The sequence below is a fragment of the Chanodichthys erythropterus genome, chromosome 18 (assembly GCF_024489055.1).
Source record: "Chanodichthys erythropterus isolate Z2021 chromosome 18, ASM2448905v1, whole genome shotgun sequence".
In the NCBI taxonomy this organism is placed as follows: Eukaryota; Metazoa; Chordata; class Actinopteri; order Cypriniformes; family Xenocyprididae; genus Chanodichthys; species Chanodichthys erythropterus.
The window spans coordinates 38,616,436-38,637,085 of NC_090238.1; the positions used below are offsets into that span (position 1 = coordinate 38,616,436).

At 37.2% G+C, this 20,650-nt stretch overlaps 1 protein-coding gene across 1 annotated transcript; it reads right to left on the minus strand.

Moving 5' to 3' along the window:
* Window positions 1-1,947: 1,947 nt before the first annotated feature.
* LOC137006309 (mucin-3B-like) lies at window positions 1,948-20,400 on the minus strand. Its single transcript, XM_067366942.1, has 11 exons — window positions 20,175-20,400; window positions 18,704-18,973; window positions 17,820-17,924; window positions 9,774-12,710; window positions 8,370-9,662; window positions 3,063-8,061; window positions 2,824-2,986; window positions 2,620-2,757; window positions 2,318-2,431; window positions 2,195-2,231; window positions 1,948-2,108 (listed from the first exon to the last, which is right to left on the minus strand). The coding sequence occupies exons 1-11, from the start codon at window positions 20,398-20,400 to the stop codon at window positions 1,948-1,950; spliced, it is 10,443 nt and encodes a 3,480-aa protein (XP_067223043.1).
* Between the last annotated feature and the right edge of the window lie 250 nt (window positions 20,401-20,650).

Below are 20,650 nucleotides of genomic sequence, written 5' to 3' on the forward strand. Positions count from 1 at the left end.
TCCTATTTATATACACCTGACGGGGGCGGTGCGCATTATGCAAATATCGCACGACAATTCCATTGGCTTGTTTTAGTTTACACGAAGATGATAGGGCTCTCTAAGCGATATCCCAATTCGTCGGTCACTACTGACGTACGTCTCCGTTCCCTCCTTCAGGGAACGAGGGTTACATACGTAACCGAGACGTTTTGTGAATATGTTCCCTGATCTTTATGGCCTCTGATCAATTTTTAATGCCTATTATTTATTTCATTCATTTAAGGTGTACTTACACTAGGCCCTCTGAACCATGCCCGAGTGTGTTTGACAACTCAAAGCCCGGTTCGGTTGACAAGTGTGAGTGCTCCGTTCCGTGCCCTGGCATGGTTCGTTTACACTTGGAAGAGGTGGGACAATCACACTTGGGTTCGGTTCAAGGCAACCGGCCTAGTGTGAGTACACCCTTAGTCATCTTTTACAATGTAGGGTCTGCACAGTCTCAAGGATGAGCAGGTCCCACCATAAACTGTGTTTAAGCCTCAATTCACTGAACTTTGGTTTGTAAATCTTACACCGATTCCGGCCCTGCAGACACTAATGGATCACGAGACTCTTTTTATGACTATTTCGATAAGTCCCAAAACTCTCCTCTGTGACTTCAAAGGAGATGCGAACACCACGGATCAGGTTTCGAGGAGACAGGACCGAATTCCAAACGGTCATAAAAAGGAAAATACACACACGCACGCACCCACAGACACACACACACATACAAAGCCCTACATAAAGACTGTATACACAAATATTATACCTGCAAATATGAATGTATCTGCCACTATGGTGTTTGTTGCATGTATGTGTTACTAATGTAGAATCGTAGAATTGACTGTAGTAGGTTAGTTTTCATGTTAAACGATAGTATTAGAGTAGAAAGTGTATCTTCTTTATGGGATGAGAGACACCTGTCGAGTTTGATCTCTCCGTAAAGCTGTGAGTCCGAGCTATTCACCCATGTACGTTACATTTCTGTCAAATGCATCGTTCAGTGTTTAATAGCACTATGAAGAAAATGCACCGATTTGACATACCATAAATTAACTCGTTGGACAGGACAAAGGGATGTGGAAAACCGCCAAATTGCAACGCTATCATTGGAGGACGCTATCAAGAAGGCGTTCTGGCCTGTTGTCCTTAAAATACCAAGACACACGTCTTTTCGATGCACAAGTTTTCTGCACGAGTTCCTGCCGTCAAGACGGACTCTCTTCTTTATTTTCCGGTCATATTACAACAGTTAAACCTTCATTTGAAACTTTGCCGAAACAACCTCTGGAAGAAGAAACAACTATCAAACCGAGCGCTCCGAAACTCTAAGCACCCCAACGAACCTATGCAAGTATAACGTTTTACGATTTTAAATTCTGAGTTTCCTTGCTGGCTCTTAAAGGTGACTGTTGCAATTTGCCATGCTTTGATCATCTCTTTCGTTTCTGCCTTTACCTTCACCTATATGTATTTGTATCTACTTGTGTACATTTATCCGTATAACCTTTGTATTACCTGTTCTGTATATTAAATTCATCATACCCATGCTTATTTTGTTCACTTGCTCATTTATCAACAACCGAGTCACTTTAACGTTCTGATTCTAATATCCTGGCTTTACATTTGCTACCATAGAAACTTATCTTCGTGGCCAGAGGGTAATATTTCTGTCGTAAGAGTCTGTGGAACTTACCGGTTTGCTGGACGGACCGATAGTTCTCTACATAATTGTTAAAACAGAACTAATCATATATGTGATTGATTATAATTCGTTGTAGTTAATTCACCATATATGGTTTATTCCCCCTTGGGTCAGTATGTGCATTATAAATAATTCATAAAACCTTATCAATTATGATATTCATATTCCACCCATAAATTGATTAATAACTGTGCAAATCGTCACAACAAGTTTTCTAGCTAAAAGACTGTGATATTGATTTCATTGGACTTTAAATGAAACTCTGAGAAGCTTCTCACCATCAGCACTGCAAAGAACGTCAGATGTGAACACAAGCACTTTATGGTGTTATTGTCGACTTTTTCTGTCTCACAGCCGGACGTCGTCCATGTAAGATTTCCTTTGATGAAAAGAGAGTGATGAATGAAATTAATTGTGTGAAATAACTTGATGGGAACTGATCAATACAGCCATAAGTGACTTTACCTTTTCCATCCCAAGAACTGCAGGACGCCTCACCAACCTGTAAGAACATGTTTGATTTTTATTTTGCTTTCACAGTGTCTGATTATTATAACAAAATAAGATTCACAAGAAAACCTTCATTACCAGATCTTTCTGTTTAAAGACCATTTCTATATTGTTAGTAAGGTTGGAGATGTTGGCACCCATCGTTATTCCATAAACCTCATTGTTCAAAACCAAGTAATTTTTTGTTTCATCCTAAATAAGAAATACAGCAAATCAAATAAAAACACATGTGTATAATACAATAGATAAAAGAAACAAAACAAAGTTAAAAGAAAATGTATCTTATTAAAATGTATCTATTTTCACTAGAACACAAAAATAGAATTTTTAACTATTTTCAGTTTTATTTATTTATTTATTTATTTTTTAATTTTGAGTACCTTTCCCATGTTTTTGAACCGTAGAACTCCAAGTAATGCCCTGCCATTGTTTTCCAGTCTTGATTTATTAAAGGCCTCACTGGGAATCTTTACAGACCAGGGAATGTCTGTCTTCAGGTCACTTTGACAGTCAGCAAACTGAAAAAAAAGAAGAATTATCATAATAAAGGAAGAATCATACCATGTTTTAATGTTCAGACTTACGTCTATCCTGTTTGGATCTGAAGAGTAACACATGTCTCTGGTTTCTGTGTTATTGGCTTGTATGTGAAGAAGACCAATAATATCCCCCATGACAATCCGTGTGTTGGTTTTATTGTTTTTTTCCATTTGCTCCATTACAGACTCAAGATTGTCCAAAGTGTCTCTGCAAAATTGAATAATCACTCTGTATTCAGTAATAGAGATATCATTTTAAAATTCACTGGTAACCACACACTTACGATGCTTTTGCGGGATTAATTAATCCACCCTTGTCTTTTAAATCATCTGCAGTTAGATTGTAAATTATCTCAGATGTTTGAAGAATGGTAGTGGATTTGTAAATTGTCACAGATGGTGTGAAACTGGTATTATTAGTTGTCTCGTTTTGTCTGAAACTGGTAGTTGGATTGTTATTTGTCTCACTTTGTCTGAAACTGGTAGTTGGATTGTTAGTTGTCTCAGATGGTGTGAAACTGGTAGTTGGATTGTTAGTTGTCTCACTTTGTCTGAAACTGGTAGCTGGATTGTTAATTGTCTCAGATGGTGTGAAACTTGTAGTTGGATTGTTAGTTGTCTCGTTTTGTCTGAAACTGGTAGCTGGATTGTTAGTTGTCTCGTTTTGTCTGAAACTGGTGGCTGGATTGTTAGTTGTCTCACTTTGTCTGAAACTGGTAGTTGGATTGTTATTTGTCTCACTTTGTCTGAAACTGGTAGTTGGATTGTTAGTTGTCTCAGATGGTGTGAAACTGGTAGTTGGATTGTTAGTTGTCTCACTTTGTCTGAAACTGGTAGCTGGATTGTTAATTGTCTCAGATGGTGTGAAACTTGTAGTTGGATTGTTAGTTGTCTCGTTTTGTCTGAAACTGGTGGCTGGATCGTTAGTTGTCTCAGATGGTGTGAAACTTGTAGTTGGATTGTTAGTTGTCTCGTTTTGTCTGAAACTGGTAGCTGGATTGTTAGTTGTCTCATTTTGTCTGAAACTGGTAGCTGGATTATTAGTTGTCTCACTTTGTCTGAAACCGGTAGCTGGATTGTTAGTTGTCTCACTTTGTCTGAAACTGGTAGCTGGATTGTTAGTTGTCTCATTTTGTCTGAAACTGGTAGCTGGATTGCTAGTTGTCTCACTTTGTCTGAAACTGGTAGCTGGATTGTTAGTTGTCTCACTTTGTCTGAAACTGGTAGTTGGATTGTTAGTTGTCTCAGATGGTGTGAAACTTGTAGTTGGATTGTTAGTTGTCTCGTTTTGTCTGAAACTGGTAGCTGGATTGTTAGTTGTCTCATTTTGTCTGAAACTGGTAGCTGGATTGTTAGTTGTCTCACTTTGTCTGAAACCGGTAGCTGGATTGTTAGTTGTCTCACTTTGTCTGAAACTGGTAGCTGGATTGTTAGTTGTCTCATTTTGTCTGAAACTGGTAGCTGGATTGCTAGTTGTCTCACTTTGTCTGAAACTGGTAGCTGGATTGTTAGTTGTCTCACTTTGTCTGAAACTGGTAGTTGGATTGTTAGTTGTCTCAGATGGTGTGAAACTTGTAGTTGGATTGTTAGTTGCCTCGTTTTGTCTGAAACTGGTAGCTGGATTGTTAGTTGTCTCATTTTGTCTGAAACTGGTAGCTGGATTATTAGTTGTCTCACTTTGTCTGAAACTGGTAGCTGGATTATTAGTTGTCTCACTTTGTCTGAAACTGGTAGCTGGATTATTAGTTGTCTCATTTTGTCTGAAACTGGTAGCTGGATTGTTAGTTGTCTCATTTTGTCTGAAACTGGTAGCTGGATTGTTAGTTGTCTCATGTTGTCTGACACTGGTAGCTGGATTGTTAGTTGTCTCACTTTGTCTGAAACTGGTAGCTGGATTATTAGTTGTCTCACTTTGTCTGAAACTGGTAGCTGGATTATTAGTTGTCTCATTTTGTCTGAAACTGGTAGCTGGATTGTTAGTTGTCTCATGTTGTCTGACACTGGTAGCTGGATTGTTAGTTGTCTCATGTTGTCTGACACTGGTAGCTGGATTGTTAGTTGTCTCATGTTGTCTGACACTGGTAGCTGGATTGTTAGTTGTCTCACTTTGTCTGAAACTGGTTGCTGGATTGTTAGTTGTCTCACTTTGCCTGAAACTGGTAGCTGGATTGTTAGTTGTCTCACTTTGTCTGAAACTGGTAGCTGGATTGTTAGTTGTCTCACTTTGTCTGAAACTGGTGGCTGGATTGTTAGTTGTCTCACTTTGTCTGAAACTGGTAGCTGGATTGTTAGTTGTCTCACTTTGCCTGAAACTGGTAGCTGGATTGTTAGTTGTCTCATTTTGTCTGAAACTGGTAGCTGGATTGTTAGTTGTCTCACTTTGTCTGAAACTGGTAGCTGGATTATTAGTTGTCTCATTTTGTCTGAAACTGGTAGCTGGATTGTTAGTTGTCTCATGTTGTCTGACACTGGTAGCTGGATTGTTAGTTGTCTCACCTTGTCTGAAACTGGTAGCTGGATTATTAGTTGTCTCATTTTGTCTGAAACTGGTAGCTGGATTGTTAGTTGTCTCATGTTGTCTGACACTGGTAGCTGGATTGTTAGTTGTCTCATGTTGTCTGACACTGGTAGCTGGATTGTTAGTTGTCTCACTTTGTCTGAAACTGGTAGCTGGATTGTTAGTTGTCTCACTTTGTCTGAAACTGGTAGCTGGATTGTTAGTTGTCTCACTTTGCCTGAAACTGGTAGCTGGATTGTTAGTTGTCTCACTTTGTCTGAAACTGGTAGCTGGATTGTTAGTTGTCTCACTTTGTCTGAAACTGGTGGCTGGATTGTTAGTTGTCTCACTTTGTCTGAAACTGGTAGCTGGATTGTTAGTTGTCTCACTTTGCCTGAAACTGGTAGCTGGATTGTTAGTTGTCTCATTTTGTCTGAAACTGGTAGCTGGATTGTTAGTTGTCTCACTTTGTCTGAAACTGGTAGCTGGATTATTAGTTGTCTCATTTTGTCTGAAACTGGTAGCTGGATTGTTAGTTGTCTCATTTTGTCTGAAACTGGTAGCTGGATTGTTAGTTGTCTCATTTTGTCTGAAACTGGTAGCTGGATTATTAGTTGTCTCATTTTGTCCTAAACTGGTAGCTGGATTATTAGTTGTCTCATTTTGTCTGAAACTGGTAGCTGGATTATTAGTTGTCTCATGTTGTCTGACACTGGTAGCTGGATTGTTAGTTGTCTCATTTTGTCTGAAACTGGTAGCTGGATTATTAGTTTTCTCAGATGGTGTGAAACTTGTAGTTGGATTGTTAGTTGTCTCAATTTGTCTGAAACTGGTAGCTGGATCGTTAGTTGTCTCATTTTGTCTGAAACTGGAAGTTGGATTATTAGTTGTCTCATTTTGTCTGAAACTGGTAGCTGGATTGTTAGTTGTCTCAATTTGTCTGAAACTGGTAGCTGGATTGTTAGTTTTCTCAGATGGTGTGAAACTTGTAGTTGGATTGTTAGTTGTCTCAATTTGTCTGAAACTGGTAGCTGGATCGTTAGTTTTCTCAGATGGTGTGAAACTTGTAGTTGGATTGTTAGTTGTCTCAATTTGTCTGAAACTGGTAGCTGGATCGTTAGTTGTCTCAGATGGTGTGAAACTTGTAGTTGGATTGTTAGTTGTCTCATTTTGTCTGAAACCGGAAGTTGGATTATTAGTTGTCTCATTTTTTCTGAAACTGGTAGCTGGATTGTTAGTTGTCTCAATTTGTCTGAAACTGGTAGCTGGATCGTTAGTTTTCTCAGATGGTGTGAAACTTGTAGTTGGATTGTTAGTTGTCTCAATTTGTCTGAAACTGGTAGCTGGATCGTTAGTTGTCTCATTTTGTCTGAAACTGGTAGCTGGATTGTTAGTTGTCTCATGTTGTGTGAAACTGGTGGCTGGATTGTTAGTTGTCTCATTTTGTGTGAAACTGGTGGCTGGATTGTTAGTTGTCTCATTTTGTGTGAAACCGGTAGCTGGATTGTTAGTTGTCTCATTTTGTGTGAAACCGGTAGCTGGATTGTTAGTTGTCTCATGTTGTGTGAAACTGGTGGCTGGATTGTTAGTTGTCTCATTTTGTGTGAAACCGGTAGCTGGATTGTTAGTTGTCTCATTTTGTGTTAAACCGGTAGCTGGATTGTTAGTTGTCTCATTTTGTGTGAAACCGGTGGCTGGATTGTTAGTTGTCTCATTTTGTGTGAAACCGGTAGCTGGATCGTTAGTTGTCTCATTTTGTGTGAAACTGGTTGTTGGATCGTTAGTTGTCTCATGTTGTGTGAAACTGGTAGTTGGATCGTTAGTTGTCTCATTTTGTGTGAAACTGGTAGTTGGATCGTTAGTTGTCTCATGTTGTCTGACACTGGTAGTTGGATCGTTAGTTGTCTCATGTTGTGTGAAACTGGTAGCTGGATCGTTAGTTGTCTCAGATGTTGTGAAACTGGTAGTTGGATCGTTAGTTGTCTCATGTTGTCTGACACTGGTAGTTGGATCGTTAGTCGTCTCATGTTGTCTGACACTGGTAGTTGGATCGTTAGTTGTCTCATGTTGTGTGAAACTGGTAGCTGGATCGTTAGTTGTCTCATGTTGACTGACACTGGTAGTTAGATCGTTAGTTGTCTCATGTTGTCTGAAACTGGTAGCTGGATCGTTAGTTGTCTCAGATGGTGTGAAACTTGTAGTTGGATTGTTAGTTGTCTCATTTTGTCTGAAACCGGAAGTTGGATTATTAGTTGTCTCATTTTTTCTGAAACTGGTAGCTGGATTGTTAGTTGTCTCAATTTGTCTGAAACTGGTAGCTGGATTGTTAGTTGTCTCAATTTGTCTGAAACTGGTAGCTGGATCGTTAGTTTTCTCAGATGGTGTGAAACTTGTAGTTGGATTGTTAGTTGTCTCAATTTGTCTGAAACTGGTAGCTGGATCGTTAGTTGTCTCATTTTGTCTGAAACTGGTAGCTGGATTGTTAGTTGTCTCATGTTGTGTGAAACTGGTGGCTGGATTGTTAGTTGTCTCATTTTGTGTGAAACTGGTGGCTGGATTGTTAGTTGTCTCATTTTGTGTGAAACCGGTAGCTGGATTGTTAGTTGTCTCATTTTGTGTTAAACCGGTAGTTGGATTGTTAGTTGTCTCATTTTGTGTGAAACCGGTAGCTGGATTGTTAGTTGTCTCATGTTGTGTGAAACTGGTGGCTGGATTGTTAGTTGTCTCATTTTGTGTGAAACCGGTGGCTGGATTGTTAGTTGTCTCATTTTGTCTGAAACTGGTAGCTGGATTGTTAGTTGTCTCATTTTGTCTGTTAAACTGGTAGCTGGATTGTTAGTTGTCTCATGTTGTGTGAAACTGGTGGCTGGATTGTTAGTTGTCTCAATTTGTCTGAAACTGGTAGCTGGATTGTTAGTTGTCTCAGATTGTGTGAAACTTGTAGCTGGATTGTTAGTTGTCTCATTTTGTGTGAAACCGGTAGCTGGATTGTTAGTTGTCTCATTTTGTGTGAAACCGGTAGCTGGATTGTTAGTTGTCTCATTTTGTGTGAAACCGGTAGCTGGATTGTTAGTTGTCTCATTTTGTGTGAAACTGGTAGCTGGATTGTTAGTTGTCTCATTTTGTGTGAAACTGGTGGCTGGATTGTTAGTTGTCTCAATTTGTCTGAAACTGGTAGCTGGATTGTTAGTTGTCTCAATTTGTCTGAAACTGGTAGCTGGATTGCTAGCTGTCTCATTTTGTCTGAAACTGGTAGTTGGATCGTTAGTTGTCTCATGTTGTCTGACACTGGTAGTTGGATCGTTAGTTGTCTCATGTTGTCTGACACTGGTAGTTGGATCGTTAGTTGTCTCATGTTGTCTGACACTGGTAGTTGGATCGTTAGTTGTCTCATGTTGTCTGACACTGGTAGTTGGATCGTTAGTTGTCTCATGTTGTCTGACACTGGTAGTTGGATCGTTAGTTGTCCTATGTTGTCTGACACTGGTAGTTGGATCGTTAGTTGTCCTATGTTGTCTGACACTGGTAGTTGGATCGTTAGTTGTCTCATGTTGTGTGAAACTGGTAGCTGGATCGTTAGTTGTCTCATGTTGTCTGACACTGGTAGCTGGATCGTTAGTTGTCTCATGTTGTCTGACACTGGTAGTTGGATTATTAGTTGTCTCATGTTGTGTGAAACTGGTAGCTGGATCGTTTGTTGTCTCATGTTGTCTGACACTGGTAGTTGGATCGTTAGTTGTCTCAGTTTGTCTGAAACTGGTAGCTGGATCGTTAGCTGTCTCATTTTGTCTGAAACTGGAAGTTGGATTATTAGTTGTCTCATTTTTTCTGAAACTGGTAGCTGGATTGTTAGTTGTCTCAATTTGCCTGAAACTGGTAGCTGGATCGTTAGTTTTCTCAGATGGTGTGAAACTTGTAGTTGGATTGTTAGTTGTCTCAATTTGTCTGAAACTGGTAGCTGGATCGTTAGTTTTCTCAGATGGTGTGAAACTTGTAGTTGGATTGTTAGTTGTCTCAATTTGTCTGAAACTGGTAGCTGGATCGTTAGTTGTCTCAGATGGTGTGAAACTTGTAGTTGGATTGTTAGTTGTCTCAATTTGTCTGAAACTGGTAGCTGGATTGCTAGCTGTCTCATTTTGTCTGAAACCGGAAGTTGGATTATTAGTTGTCTCATTTTGTCTGAAACTGGTAGCTGGATTGTTAGTTGTCTCAATTTGTCTGAAACTGGTAGCTGGATTATTAGTTTTCTCAGATGGTGTGAAACTTGTAGTTGGATTGTTAGTTGTCTCAATTTGTCTGAAACTGGTAGCTGGATCGTTAGTTTTCTCAGATGGTGTGAAACTTGTAGTTGGATTGTTAGTTGTCTCAATTTGTCTGAAACTGGTAGCTGGATTGTTAGTTGTCTCATTTTGTGTGAAACCGGTAGCTGGATTGTTAGTTGTCTCATTTTGTGTGAAACCGGTAGCTGGATTGTTAGTTGTCTCATTTTGTGTGAAACTGGTAGCTGGATTGTTAGTTGTCTCATTTTGTGTGAAACTGGTGGCTGGATTGTTAGTTGTCTCATGTTGTGTGAAACTGGTAGCTGGATTGTTAGTTGTCTCATTTTGTGTGAAACTGGTGGCTGGATTGTTAGTTGTCTCATGTTGTGTGAAACCGGTAGCTGGATTGTTAGTTGTCTCATTTTGTGTGAAACCGGTAGCTGGATTGTTAGTTGTCTCATTTTGTGTGAAACCGGTAGCTGGATTGTTAGTTGTCTCATTTTGTGTGAAACTGGTGGCTGGATTGTTAATTGTCTCATGTTGTGTGAAACTGGTAGCTGGATTGTTAGTTGTCTCATTTTGTGTGAAACCGGTAGCTGGATTGTTAGTTGTCTCATGTTGTGTGAAACTGGTAGCTGGATTGTTAGTTGTCTCATTTTGTGTGAAACTGGTGGCTGGATTGTTAGTTGTCTCATGTTGTGTGAAACCGGTAGCTGGATTGTTAGTTGTCTCATTTTGTGTGAAACCGGTAGCTGGATTGTTAGTTGTCTCATTTTGTGTGAAACTGGTGGCTGGATTGTTAGTTGTCTCATGTTGTGTGAAACTGGTAGCTGGATTGTTAGTTGTCTCATTTTGTGTGAAACTGGTGGCTGGATTGTTAGTTGTCTCATGTTGTGTGAAACTGGTAGCTGGATTGTTAGTTGTCTCATTTTGTGTGAAACCGGTAGCTGGTTTGTTAGTTGTCTCATTTTGTGTGAAACCGGTAGCTGGATTGTTAGTTGTCTCATGTTGTGTGAAACTGGTAGCTGGATTGTTAGTTGTCTCATTTTGTGTGAAACTGGTGGCTGGATTGTTAGTTGTCTCATGTTGTGTGAAACCGGTAGCTGGATTGTTAGTTGTCTCATTTTGTGTGAAACCGGTAGCTGGATTGTTAGTTGTCTCATTTTGTGTGAAACCGGTAGCTGGATTGTTAGTTGTCTCATTTTGTGTGAAACCGGTAGTTTGATTGTTAGTTGTCTCATGTTGTGTGAAACTGGTGGCTGGATTGTTAGTTGTCTCATGTTGTGTGAAACTGGTAGCTGGATTGTTAGTTGTCTCATTTTGTGTGAAACCGGTAGCTGGTTTGTTAGTTGTCTCATTTTGTGTGAAACCGGTAGCTGGATTGTTAGTTGTCTCATGTTGTGTGAAACTGGTAGCTGGATTGTTAGTTGTCTCATGTTGTGTGAAACCGGTAGCTGGATTGTTAGTTGTCTCATGTTGTGTGAAACCGGTAGCTGGATTGTTAGTTGTCTCATGTTGTCTGACACTGGTAGTTTGATTGTTAGTTGTCTCATTTTGTGTGAAACTGGTGGCTGGATTGTTAGTTGTCTCATGTTGTGTGAAACCGGTAGCTGGATTGTTAGTTGTCTCATGTTGTCTGACACTGGTAGTTGGATCGTTAGTTGTCTCATGTTGTCTGACACTGGTAGTTGGATCGTTAGTTGTCTCATGTTGTCTGACACTGGTAGTTGGATCGTTAGTTGTCTCATTTTGTCTGACAGTGGTAGTTGGATCGTTAGTTGTCTCATGTTGTGTGAAACTGGTAGCTGGATCGTTAGTTGTCTCAGATGGTGTGAAACCGGTAGCTGGATTGGTAGTTGTCTCAATTTGTGTGAAACTGGTGGCTGGATTGGTAGTTGTCTCAATTTGTGTGAAACTGGTGGCTGGATTGGTAGTTGTCTCAATTTGTGTGAAACTGGTGGCTGGATTGGTAGTTGTCTCATTTTGTGTGAAACTGGTGGCTGGATTGGTAGTTGTCTCAATTTGTGTGAAACTGGTGGCTGGATTGGTAGTTGTCTCAATTTGTGTGAAACTGGTAGTTGGATTGTTAGTTGTCTCATTTTGTGTGAAACCAGTAGTTGGATTGTTAGTTGTCTCAATTTGTGTGAAACTGGTAGCTGGATTATTAGTTGTCTCATTTTGTGTGAAACTGGTGGCTGGATTGTTAGTTGTCTCATTTTGTGTGAAACTGGTAGTTGGGTTGTTAGTTGTCTCAATTTGTGTTAAACTGGTGGCTGGACTGGTAGTTGTCTCATTTTGTGTGAAACTGGTGGCTGGATTGGTAGTTGTCTCATTTTGTGTGAAACTGGTGGCTGGATTGGTAGTTGTCTCATTTTGTGTGAAACTGGTAGTTGGGTTGTTAGTTGTCTCAATTTGTGTTAAACTGGTGGCTGGACTGGTAGTTGTCTCATTTTGTGTGAAACTGGTGGCTGGATTGGTAGTTGTCTCATTTTGTGTGAAACTGGTAGTTGGGTTGTTAGTTGTCTCAATTTGTGTTAAACTGGTGGCTGGACTGGTAGTTGTCTCATTTTGTGTGAAACTGGTGGCTGGATTGGTAGTTGTCTCATTTTGTGTGAAACCAGTAGTTGGATTGTTAGTTGTCTCAGATGGTGTGAAACCGGCAGTTGGATTGTTAGTTGTCTCAATTTGTGTGAAACTGGTAGCTGGATTGTTAGTTGTCTCAGATGGTGTGAAACTGGTAGTTGGGTTGTTAGTTGTCTCAATTTGTGTGAAACTGGTAGCTGGAATTGTAGTTGTCTCATTTTGTGTGAAACTGGTAGTTGGATCGTTAGTTGTCTCATTTTGTGTGAAACTGGTAGTTGGGTTGTTAGTTGTCTCAATTTGTTTGAAACTGGTGGCTGGATTGTTAGTTGTCTCATTTTGTGTGAAACCGGCAGTTGGATCGTTAGTTGTCTCATTTTGTGTGAAACTGGTAGTTGGGTTGTTAGTTGTCTCATTTTGTGTGAAACTGGTAGCTGGATAGTTAGTGGTTGTCTGTGACAGTGGTGTGACAGTAGTTGATCTTTCATCAACACAAATGACACATATCCATTCACTCCCATTAAAAAGCAGACTGCAGTTGACACATATCTGTTCACTCCCATTAATTTGCTGAATGTATTTGCTTCCTTCATTCTCTTTAACAAAAATAAATAAGAGATGAATTTTAGTTATATATCTGTGTAATTGAGTTTCAAAGATTAAAGTGATCTAAGAAATTGTGTTATTTATAAACCAATAAATGTATTGTAATTTCAGCATGCATTCAGGGCTCTAGACTTACTTTATGCACTGGTGCGCCTAACTTTTTTTCTTAGGTGCACCAGCACAAAAGTTAGGTGCACCCAAATTTTTGACCACATCGCATCTAACACTGCAGTTTTACAAGTTCACTTTTTTTTAAAAAATCACTGTCCATATAAGCAATATTGACCTGTACCTGATTAACTAATAATCTGGTCAACCTAAAGTTCTGTATTTGAAGCTCAATTCTACAAGAAAGGTAACTTAATGAAAAAGTGTTGGTGCTTAAAGTGCTTCACTGAGCTGAAATTTAAACTTAAAACATCTCAAGATAAATGAAATAAAAAGAAAATCTAAATTGAGTGTTTTAAGGGCTTCAAACTGAAAATCTCGCATCAAAATCTTCCAGACATGGCCCCTCTACACTGATTCTGATCAGATCTTCCACTGTGTCCAAATGAAGGGATACTCTATTGTTACCACACTAAGTATTCATAATATTAATCACTATTCAGTAGTGATTAACATTTGGACAGTTAATACAGTCATAGTTCTGTTCAATATACAAAGTAACTTTTGTTTTAACATTGTTTGTGGTTAAAAGAGATGAAAATGGAATGGCGAAATAGTCAATTAATTAATTGTTTCATTGTTTTATTTTGTAACATATGTAATGTTTATAATAGAGCCGTTAGTCTGAGATCAATTCTTTATTATAGTAATGTTTGTAGTAGATCCATTAATCTGAGATCAATTGCTCATGTCTTGCTTTCTCAGATGGTATCGTGAGAGTTTCTCCATACTGGCGAATGTTCTCAGGTGAGATCGCGAGAGCTGTTTTTTAGTCGCACCATTAAGAAATTAGGTTGCATATGCGACCAAATTGGTCGCACTCTAAAGCCCTGATGCATGTTTATCTTATTTTGCATATGCATTATTAACATTATTAACACTGTAATAAAGATAACAACTGAGAAGAATAAGCAGATTTGTGTTTACCTGTCTATTCATTTGGTCAAGAAATAACAATAAAGAACATGTAAGACTTTCAGTGTATGCTAAGCAAAAACATGCTGGTGCAAAATCATTGTGAGCAAGAGCTGGAAAACATGTAGAATTAAAATGGACTAACTTGATTACATTTTTACTATTTAAATTTTTACTTAGAAATATGATTATTTATATGTTGAATGATAATTTTCTTGATTTTGAAATCAAAGTTTGGTGGGTGGGAAACAGGAAACTGAAACAACTGATGAATTTTATGACTGACTTACCACTGCATGTATCATCATATACAGCATTTCTACATATCTCTTGAAAGGTAACAGTAGAGATTTTCAGACAACCTCAAGAGAACATAACACACAAATCAACATAATTATCAAAGCATACAGTATCTGCCTTATTTTTAAAGTAAGATCTTTGTGACTATTTGTAACCTGAATATGTGTAATGAGATAAATATTACAAATAAATAATAGTTCTTTAAGTTCAATCCTACATTGTTCTGAGGGCAGTTGGCAACACTCTGGAGTTCCTAATGATGTACCTGTTGAAATAATAAAAAGGAATGTTACAAGGACATCAGTGATTAATGCTAGAGGCTTGAAATGTGTTAAATAAATAAATGGTGGATAGTCTGTCAGTCGTTGCAATTTGACAAAGAGAAGCTACTGACTAAAGTCTTTCTTGAATTTGTCATTATTCAAGCTCAAGCCTTGTGAGTATGTTGATCATGTCTTTAGAGCCTCTTCATTATCAGCTATACAGGTGAAGATGAGAGAGATGCCAAATGAAATCCATAGTCTCAAGCTGACTTTGGCATATTGGCAGGGATGTAGCCAGAATGTTTTTTTCAGTGGTGGCCAGGTAAGACCCAGTGATTGATTTCATTGGGGTGGCCAAAAAAAAAAAAAATCACTCCTGACTGTCGAAATTAATAAATGTATAGGTATCGGTGTCGGCGAGTACTAGAAAAAAGTATCGGTACTCGTACTCTGTCCTTAAAAAATGGTATCGGTGCATCCCTAATATAAAGTCATCAATTTATTTTCAGTGCCATACAAAAGATGGAAAAAATGTATGCTGATAATTTCAGAAAAAAAGACTTAGTCAGCAAAATCTCATGTGATTTTCATTAAACAAAATGAACAAGTCTTTCACACATGAACAAAGTTTAGACAGTCTTCCCTTGTTTTGTCTATATTATTCTCAAACTTTTTATGCTTATTCCTTTGTTTGGATAGTCAATCCTTTGCCCGAGGAAAACAGCTGTCAAGTAACATTACAAAAAAATAGAAAAGTTACGAATTGAAACAACATACAGAGTAGAGTGTAAAAAAGAAACTATTGCCATTTTCTGTGTCCAAATTCTAAATTAATTATTAAATAAACTAAACTAATAAATTAATTAAACTACTATGTAAACCCAATGACTCCTTGTAAAGAAAAATCTATAAATCTTTCATCTATATGTCTATAAATCTTTCGACACTGACAGGTGAAAATGCACTTTATTTACAAAGAAAAAGAAAGAACCTTGAGTCTTTGCAAGATTAAATGGGGAGACAAAGTGGACTGTGAACGTGCAAGTGAAAAATCATTTTGAATCAATATAAATTTACTAAGGGACTTAACATTTTACTTGTTTCCAGATTACAGTAAATCCTGTGGTTCTTGTGATTTCTGGCAAAGATATCCACTCAAAATTGAGTGATTTTGCTCTTTTACATTCTATGCTCAAAATGCAACATCAGAATATTACGCAAACATCCAATAATTAAATGTTAAATAACACAAATATACTTATATACACAAATATACTTATAACATAAATGTACTTTTTGTCTCAAGATGTACACCAGTAATGTTTTTTTTTTTTTTTTTGGCTAAAGCACATTTATAAAAGCTATTGAAATGCCCTAACTGAACTAAGGCCTAATCCTGGCTTAATCTAAACCCTGTCTGTGAAACCGGGCCTTTATGTATTTAATCTAATTTTATTGACCACTGTCTTTGCTGCTGACATTCAGTGATATAATTCAACCATACCAATAAGCAAAAATGACTTTAGATAAGCATTCATATTTTTATTTCTAATGCTGAAGTGTGTTATCCCTTTCTTCTGCTGCATTTGTTTGAAAGGTTTGTTCTGCTGTACAAACATCAATTTGCATTCTTTTAGCCTGAGGCTTATTTATGTCACTTTTGGTTTGAAAAGGGCCTTTACATTTGCCAAAGATAGAACTTTTGTTGTTGTTATTACAAAACAAAAAAGCAAGCCCAGCCCAAGTGAGATAAAATAACACAAAAGTAACATAATGTTAATGTAACTAAGTAACAATTAGTTACTTTTTAAGGCAGTAGCACAATATTGATACACATTACTTTTAAAAGGTACTTTCCCCAACAACGTAGTTATGTAACTATAGCAGCTAATGTCTCGCTCACACATTCAAATAAAATAGCTTATTTCTGTGATTCTGAACAGTTGTGGGGCACCATTGACTTCCATAGTGTATAATTTTGGTCAGTGGTGCCCCACAACTGTTTGGTTACCCATATTCTTCAAAATATCTTATATTGTGTTCAGCAAAAGAAAGAAATTCATACAGGTTTGGAACAGCTTGAGGGAGAGTAAATGATGAATTTTCCTTTAAGTGTTTTAGGATCTGTTTTAGTTTTTCATTGCCAAAAGTGATGACAGCAGTGATCAATTATAGTGGCAACATACTTATCTGGCGTAAAGCACAACCCACGATCATCAGCCACAGCAAATTCTGCTTTTGTCGAGACATAATTCCCAAAGACAGCCTGATAGAGTTGAATTTTCTTTTCAACAGATATTTGTAGTAAATTTTAAAAGCATTTTCCTATTACAATCTTGACTTGAAAGTCCACAGTCCAAGAGGAGAGAGAGATTCATCCGTTCACATATGAAGCCGTATGATTATGACCCGCAGCTCAGAGACACTGGAACACTGACATCAATAGATTTGCATACATGAAAATCCTGTGCTTTAACTGTGAATTTCAGTGTTCTTTTACTGTCAGGTCCAGTTTATCAAGTCACATTTGTTCACAGAGAACTACATAAATATAGCTAATAAATCATTATAATAATAAAAATGCCAATGAAAGCACAACCTTGTCTTTATTAGACAATATTTAGATTATTTTGCAATAGAGAGATTCATATTTCCATACAGAAAAAAAGGCCAGGGGTTACCACTTTTCATAGAAACAATAAAATACAGTCTTTCTTCACATTAAATGGCACTCGTGGCAATATCTTGTCTAATGAATGACATTCACATGTTTATAAGTTTGAAAAAAGCCACTGAAAGTCCATCATGATTACATTTTTTTTTGCACATTTTATCAGATTTATTATATCACATGAGAGGCTCTCAGAGATATAACGCATTAAAGTCATTATCTGATTTTTACACCATGTTTTCATTCTTGCATTTTCAGTAACCAAGTATATTCCACATTCATGTGCGTGATCAAGGAAATATCCGAACCCATAGCCGTCAATAGTTTTATCCTAAAGATGCAAATTCGTTTTTTAAAGAGGTTCAGTAGATGCCCTTTCAGTTTGTGTCTCTGAAATGCTGAAACATACAGGACAGCAGGATGATTATAACACTCAATAAACCTAACATCGTTAATATTAAGCACAGTTCGCAGTTGCTTTACACTCAGTTCGCAATTGTAAAACAAGCAGTTTTTCCAAAACTCTACTCACAGTTCTCTACATTAGACACATCACTCAGAAATAACAGCTCTTGTGATTCATTTGGGAAACTGCCATTTAAATGCCATAATCATTTCCCGATTACCTACATCCAACGGGCATGTGTGAAACACTGATACCTTATTTGTTCAATAAATTTTGCCAGAGATGTGTGATGTTTTGCGTGTTTTTTGTGTGTAGAGTTTAGAGAAAAAGAGCCATAGTTTCAGAAATTGTAAGTCATTTTATCAAGCTGTAAAACTGGACTGTGTGATGGCTGTGGTGAAGCTGGAGCTTTCAGGATCATCAGAGAAACTTCCCGCTACATCATTGTGAATGTGGTAGTAATACAGGAAGAGGAAAAACCCTGGAAAAACCAAACAAACAAATGTAAGAGGAACATATTTAATGTAATTCACATACATCCAAGATATCATTAAAGTCATTTGTGTAATATTTTTAAAATGCGACTAAAAATAATCTTTAGGCCAAATGCTTTTGTTAAAATTAAAGGGTTAGTTCACCCAAAAATAATGTCATTTTTTACTCACCCTCATGTCGTTCCAAACATATTGTTGAAAAGTCGTTTTTTTTTTTTTTTTCTGGTGCACAAGAAATATTTGTGTCGCTTTATAATATTAAGATCGAACCACTGAACTCACATGAACTGTTTCAAATATGTTTATATTACCTTTATGGATCTTGAGATTTTGAATGACTTTGCTCTCTATAGAGGCCTCACTGAGCCATCGGATCTTATCAACAATATCTTAATTTGTGTTCTGAAGATGAAGTTCTTACGGGTGTGGGGCGACATGACGGTGAGTAATTAATGACATTATTTTCATTTTTTGGGTGAACTAACCCTTTAATTATTACAATAACCGCCATTATAACCCCTTATAATAATAAAATAAAATGGATACATTAATAAATGAATGGATGATTAAATATATAAATATATATATATTTTTTTTTAATGTAAAATTGTTTCAAATTTTTTTTTAAATTATATATATAAAATAAACAATTTTTCATTTAAAAAATCACTCCAAAAATATTTTGCTAAAATCTGTAGGAAAAACAAAACCAAAAGTTAGCATCACACACAATCATCCATGTAGGACTTGTGTGATTGTTTCTCACCCTGAAACGAGTTCAGCACAGTGAAGATGTAATATGAGGGAATGAGCATCGCTCCATAACTGAAGAACGCCACAGCCCACGTCAGGCCGAAGAGCAGGAACAAACTCAACACCATCATGAGCTGCTTTCTGAACGTCTTTCTCTTGCCGTCAGCTGCTTTTATGTGTCGGGCTTGGACAATCTTAGTGACGATCATGATGAAGATTCCTGTCGTGAAGAAGAAAACTAAAGCGTAGTAGCCAACGTTCACTATGTAGTGAATTAAAGGATCTGTAATCCAACACCTATAATTAGAAGAAAACAGACAATGTTGACATGATGACACTTTAAAACTTCATTAAAGAGGACCTATTATGCTCTTTTACAGAGTCTTGATGTTCTTTTTGTGCTCTACTAGAACAGGTTTTCCTGTTCGAATGTTGATTATTTTCCTCATATTCTCTATTGTTGCAGTTCCTCTCTTCCCAGTCTGTCAGTAACGCTCTGTTTAGTTCCTGTCTCTATGAAGCCCCTCCTACTGAAAAGTTCAGTGTGCTCTGATTGGTCAGCTGGAGAAGTGTGTTCTGATTGGTGTTTGGGAAATGTCCCGCCCCTTACCATAACTGCCAGTTTCAACACACTACTAACTAACTCAACTTATTATGTCTATGAATTATTTAAATGAGGAATATTGTGAAGAAAACTCAAAACTACAATGGAGTTCAGAAACACTGACACTGATATAGAGAAGAACTCCGGCTAGAAGGACTTTGGAACTTTGCAGAGCTTTTTCATGGATTACACACTAGTTGAACATGAAAAAAAGAACAGGTCCTCTTTAATTCATGCATTTGTAACATCAAAGCAACTTACATTTGTGTAGTTTTTCCAGACGTTGAGTTTATAATCATTGTTTTATATCCTCCTACAGAAATAACAGCTATGACTATCGGAGTCGGAAACACTGAAAACACACGAGACCAGGGTTATTGTAGTTTACCAAAACCATAAAAATTGTTACTGTAAATAAATGTTAACTGAACAAAACATATAAAACATACTTAATTTGTTACCAAGGCAACAAAGAACTAAAACGAAAGTAAAAATTAATTTAAAAAAAATATATATATATATAGACATTCTTTTTAAAAATCCAAAAACTGAAAAAAAATTACACCAATATATAAATATTTAAAACGAATACAATACTTTAAACTTCAACTACAATTAAAATGAAAACTTAACATATGAAATTACATTTAAACATTCAAAATATGAATAACAACTAGAATAAAATATTAAGTAACACTGACGGAAATAAATTGATTTTAAGTTTTCAGATGCTCTTAACAGCTCAAGAAAAGGACAAAAACACCATAATATAATTTTTTTTTTTTCCCCTCTCAGGTGAACTCGAGTTTACAGTCTGACTTGCTGGTCTTTGCCGTTCTTAAAGTATCAATATAACAGATGTTTTGTTGATGTAACTCACTCCAGCCGAACACGGTGATCTTCCTCATGTAGTTTGTGATGGTGACGTTCTGTCTGATGAGCCATAAGTACATATGAAGAGCTTGAATGAAGAACCAGGTGAATGTAGTCAGCATGGAGTAATGCATGAGCAGCGCTATGAAGACACACGCAGCCTTGACTTCTGTGTTGGCGACGCTCTCGTTTGACAAAAAAGATAAATTCAGGAGAAACAAAGCCACAAACATGTTGATCAAGATCTTCGTGGCCTGATTTGATTTGGCTTTCCTGTTCAAATATAAAAACAACCTGTATTTAGCAGATGCTTTTATCCAAAAGATGAACAAAAGCAATTGGTCAAAGTTCAAAGAACTTTGAACTTCAATTCTTTAATTACTATGTAGGGAAAACACCCTAGGAAGTAAAATTAGCTCAAATGAAATATTTAGGGAATTATAAAGAGTTGTTTAGATTACGACCGAGCAACTGATTCGTCCA

Excerpts from the sequence above, each read along its gene's own strand:
- LOC137006309 (XM_067366942.1), bottom strand. The coding sequence starts at position 20,400 with ATGTTTGTGGCTTTGTTTCTCCTGAATTTATCTTTTTTGTCAAACGAG. Across the intron at positions 18,974-20,174 it reads GATCACCGTGTTCGGCTGGA|ATCCTTTAATTCACTACATA; the intron begins GTGAGTTACATC and ends GTTGGATTACAG. Across the intron at positions 2,987-3,062 it reads ATTAATCCCGCAAAAGCATC|AGACACTTTGGACAATCTTG; the intron begins GTAAGTGTGTGG and ends TCAATTTTGCAG.